This window comes from Nerophis ophidion, linkage group LG06 (assembly GCF_033978795.1).
Source record: "Nerophis ophidion isolate RoL-2023_Sa linkage group LG06, RoL_Noph_v1.0, whole genome shotgun sequence".
NCBI lineage: Eukaryota > Metazoa > Chordata > Actinopteri > Syngnathiformes > Syngnathidae > Nerophis > Nerophis ophidion.
The window spans coordinates 65706244-65711508 of record NC_084616.1 but is presented as its reverse complement, the minus strand read 5'-3'; the positions used below and the strand labels follow the sequence as shown (position 1 = coordinate 65711508).

The 5265-nt window shown below is 43.0% G+C and overlaps 1 protein-coding gene across 1 annotated transcript; it reads right to left on the bottom strand.

Moving 5' to 3' along the window:
- Positions 1-1052: 1052 nt before the first annotated feature.
- Positions 1053-2705, bottom strand: LOC133553981 (frizzled-7-like). Its single transcript, XM_061902306.1, has one exon. It carries the CDS (start codon positions 2703-2705, stop codon positions 1053-1055), a length of 1653 nt encoding a protein of 550 aa, XP_061758290.1.
- Between the last annotated feature and the right edge of the window lie 2560 nt (positions 2706-5265).

Genomic DNA, 5265 nt, shown 5'->3' with positions numbered 1-5265 from the left:
AGAAAACTGACGACTTGACTCAGATTGGACTCACACTTGGCTAATCGTGTTTGGGTCCATTTCACACCTGGACGTTTGAGCAAACTCAAATTCAGCACACTCTCCTTTGGGTCATTTGACTCTCACGCGATCGCTCCTCCCAAGAGTTTGACCACAACCAACACAAATCATAATAAAAGTTAAGGTTTGAATAAAATCCAATTACCGTATTTTTTGGAGTATTAGTCGCACCTGCCGAAAATGCATAATAAAGAAGGAAAAAAAAAATTAAGTCGCACTGGAGTACAAGTCGCATTTTTGGGGGAAATTTATTTGATAAAACCCACATCCAAGAATAGACATTTGAAAGGCAATTTAAAATAAATAAAGACTAGTGAACAACAGGCTGAATAAGTGTACGTTATATGACGCATAAATAACCAACTGAGAAGGTGCCTGGTATGTTAACGTAACATATTATGGTAAGAGTCATTCAAAGAACTATAACATATAGAACATGATATACGTCTACCAAACAATCTGTCACTCCTAATTGCTAAATCCCATGAAATCGTATACGTCTCGTCTTACGTGAATGAGCTAAATAATATTATTTGATATTTTACAGTAACGTGTTAATAATTTCACACATAAGTCGCTCCTGAGTATAAGTCGCACCCCCGGCCAAATTATGAAAAAAAATGCAACTTATAGTCCCAAAAATACGGTATATGTTTCATAAAAACATGACATGAGTGGGATCACTCCTCTCGTGTATATTTCATTACAGTGACAGCCTTTCATAACAGAAATCCTCAGATTTATTTCAGAGACCATGAATTGATTAACGTGGACCCCGACTTAAACAAGTTGAAAAACTTATTCGGTTGTTACCATTTAGTGGTCAATTTTACGGAATATGTACTGAACTGTGCAATTTACTAATAAAAGTATCAATCAATCAATCAATCGAAAGACATAACATAAACCACAATGGCTTAGAAATTCAAGAAAGACATCAGAATAGAAGTAATGGGACAAGTTAAGGGGTCCAAAACTTAGTGATACCATCCCTATAGTGTTGCATCTCCCAGCTCTGAGCCACTCAGTCTCTTATAAAAGTGACGCCAGGACTCCACAGTCTTTCCAGACCAGATCCAGAAGCCTGATGTGATCCCAACATTCATGTGCATCAGGTACTTGATCATGAACACAGTGAATACCGGCATCTTTGGAGTAAAGTTGCCGGAAGGGCATGGAACTGCGAGTTGCTTGCACGTCCACAAACGCCACGTGAGTTCCCACTGCGGTCGAAGTGCCTGCTCGTAGAAGTGGCAGGCTACCACAGTGGTGGCGGGTAGTGTGTACAGTACGCTGAACACACCAATCCGCACCATCAGCTTCTCTAGCTTCTCCGTCTCAGTACCACCAAGCTTCATGGTGGTGCGAATGCGGAAGAGCGACACAAAGCCAGCCAGCAAAAAAGAAGTCCCGACGAGGAGGGAGATGAAGAGCGGGGCCAGCACAAAGCCCCGCAGAGCGTTGACATCGTACACACCCACATAGCACACGCCGGTCAAGAGGTCACCCTCCACCTGCCCCATAGCCAGGATGGTGACAGTTTTCAAGGCTGGCATCGACCATGCCACCAGGTGGAAGTGTCTGGAATTTGCCTGTATGGCCTCGTGTCCCCACTTCTTCCCCGCTGACAAAAACCAGGTGAAAGACAAAATGACCCACCAGTTGGAGCTCGCCATACTGAAGAAATAGGCCACGATAAAGAGGATGGTGCAGCCCTCTTTTTTGGTACCCTGAACCACCATCTTCCAACCGTCCACCTTAAACTTGTCCACACAGATGACCTTTTCCTCCAGCAGGAAGCCGGCAATGTACACCAGGGCAACCATAAAGTGGCAACCTGAGAGAAAGACAACAGATCTCTCGGGGTACGGAAAGCGCTGTGCGTCTACTGCGTAAGTCAAGACGGTGAAGAGAGTGCTGACACAACACAATAAAGCCCAAAAGGCAATCCAGAGCCGTCCAAACTTGAGCTCCTCCTCTCTGAAGTACATCAGTCCACCAGGCATGGAGAACTCACAGGGAGCACCGCAGTCCTCTGCACCGAGGAAGCGGTAGCTGAGGTAAGCCGGTACCTTCAGTTGTGATGGGCAGGAAAAGGGTGGGTTGCTGAAGGCGTGTGACGGCAAGTTGAACAGCTCTGGGAGATTCAGAGTAGGATCTGGCATTGGATCACTGCTCCCAGATGTGTTCTGACCCACGCAGATCTGTCCGGCACCGTGGACAGGGAAATTCTCGCAGCGCAGTCTTTCTGGCCACTGAAAGCCAAATGTATTCATTAGTGCCTCACAGCCATGCCGAGCGCGGTCACACAGAGTCCTGCAGGGTGGAATAGCTTGCTCTAGAACGGTGCACACTGGCGCATACATGGAGCACAGGAAGAACTTAAGGTCTGCAGAGCACTGGACTTCGACAAGTGGGTAGAATTGGTGAACCTCCAGCCCGGCGTCTTCTTGGTTAGTGTGGCCCAGTAGGTTGGGCATGATGGTCTGATTATAGGCGATGTCAGTACACAGTGGGATCGAGATAGTCTGGCAAAATCCATGTCCAGGGATAGAAAACCCCTTGTGTTGTTGAGCACAGCCCCATGGAAGCAGCAGGGGGAAGGCATAGCTTAACCACAACGGCCAGGTCCCCACAGTAGCCATAATGGTTCGGTTCACACCGACAAGGGGATAATAGTTCAGCTAACGAGCTCTTTACTGTGTAGCGTGGCTGTGCTTCATCCGGACCCTCAGGTTGTACCTCACAGAGCTCTCACAAGCAAAGTTGTCCCAGCAGCTCATCTGCAGACCTTTATATCCTCGCTGAGTCTGAAGCTTGGTGGTCGGTTTTCAGGCGCCCCACACTGCTTCACCGTGGGGTGGGGGCCACTGAGCCTCCATCCACTGGGCCCCAATTGGATGGATGCTTTGTTCATCCCTTTTCTTGGCACTGATTCGCTCAGGGGGCTGCGCTGCAGGTAGTGTTTAGCCAAACAGAAGACTGTTGTGGTAAAAATTAATTTAAGCTTCTTCAATTCTTTTGTTTATGAATCTTAGCGCTGAAAAGATCACCTAGGACAGTGGTTCTCAAATGGGGGTACGTGAGATTTTTTAAAAATATTCTAAAAAATAGCAACAATCTAAAAATCCTTTATAAATATATTTATTGAATAATACTTCAACAAAATATGAATGTAAGTTCATAAACTGCGAAAAGAAATGCAACAATGCAATATTCAGTGTTGACAGCTAGATTTTTTGTGGACATGTTCCATAAATATTGATGTTAAGGATTTATTTTCTGTGAAGAAATATTTAGAATGAAGTTCATAAATACAGATGGATCTCTATTACAATCCCCAAAGAGGGCACTTTAAGTTGATGATTACTTCTGTGTAGACATTTTTATTTATAATTAAATCACTTGTTTATTTTTCAACAAGTTTTTAGTCATTTTTATATCTTTTTTTCCAAATAGTTCAAGAAAGACCACTACAAATGAGCAATATTTTGCATTGTTATACAATTTAATAAATCAGAAACTGATGACACAGTGCTGTATTTTACTTCTTTATCTCTTTTTTTCAACCAAAAATGCTTTGCTCTGATTAGGGGGTACTTGAATTAAAAAAAATTTCACAGGGGGTAGATCACTGAAAAAAGAATGAGAACCACTGACCTAGGATTTAAACACTGAAAAGCAGCCACATTTCAAACAATTGGCTGGGATACAAAGCAGGACAGATTAAGAAAAGGAAGCACTGAGTGGTCTTCAAAAGCAGCCCACTGAATAATTTCTCATGAAATTTTTGGGATTAAGCTTTCACTTTTTGCAAACATTGTGTAAATAGTAAAGGCACTATATACCAGGACTGAAAGTACGGAAAGTATCACAATGTGTTAATCTATTTCAGAATAAACAAAGAAAGCCTACACTTGCAGACAAACATGTATTATATTATACATGATTACAATCTCAAACATACATCCATTTTCTACGGCTTATTCCCTTTTTGGGGTTGCGGGGGGCGTTGGCGCCTATCTCAGCTACAATCGGGCGGAAGGCGAGTACACCCTGGACAAGTCGCCACCTCATCGCAGTCTGAAACATACATTTATACATATTCGGGATGTCAAATCATCGCGTTAATTTCCTGTTAATTATTTACAGTCAAATTTAGTGCGTTACATTTTTTAACCGCCTTGATCTAATTTAAAATCTTTAACCTTGGATTTCTACTGGATGCGGAATGGATGCTGAATGGCTGCAAAACGGCGCCGCCACGGCGGAGGACTCTTTCCACTTCCATTCAAGTCAATGTGTCCGTTTCCACTGCTTGTGCAGCACAAGGCGTACTGCTTCCCTGCGCTGAATACATACAGAGCCCCTATATTTGCCAGACAGCGCAAGACGGTGGATCAATTTAAGAAGTTATGCACTAACAGAAAATACATTATCCGCTCTACTTTTAGAATAAAATACCCCATTTTCAAGGCATATCGGGTTTTACACTTTGAAACGTCCTAATGGGCGAAACGTACATTAGGTCAACTTGTCAAACGTTTTCAGACGTAATGCCACACGTTAGACAGAAATGGATAAGGACATGCTGATTTTAGCAAACTAAAATCAAATCATTGTATGGTGTGTTATGGTATAATACAGGCATATCCTGGACAACCATGATATGGGGTCTCATGTCAAATACCAGCTGATACTGGTGGCAGGGAAAGAGGGGAGTGGTTAGCTGGAGTTGAATAAGTGTGTGTGTGTTCAACACTCGCCATGGATGATGTCACTGTTATGTTGTTGCTTTCTACAAATAAAGAAAAAATAAAGTTATCGTTCTGCAAGGTTGGAAGCAGAGGTGCTCACTACTGTACTAGGATGGCCCCCATAATTAGGTCTGTCAATCTACGATGTCACAATTGGCCCACTGGTAAAAACAAAACAAAACAGAACTGTAAAACATGGCCTTCAGAAGCATCCAAAACTGTGTGCAAGCTCACGCCCAAAAGCATGAACCTTATAATTTGATGTTGGTTATTGTTTAACACACGAGACCAACATTGTAAAAACATTTATGAGTCTGAAAAAATGAAATCCATAAAAAGACCGCCTATAAGAGGCATCGTGCCATGTCTTGTGATCATGTTTTGTTTAGTTATGTTCCTTTTTGCATCAGCACCTTCAAGTCCGAGTCCATGGTTCTCGCCCGGAAAA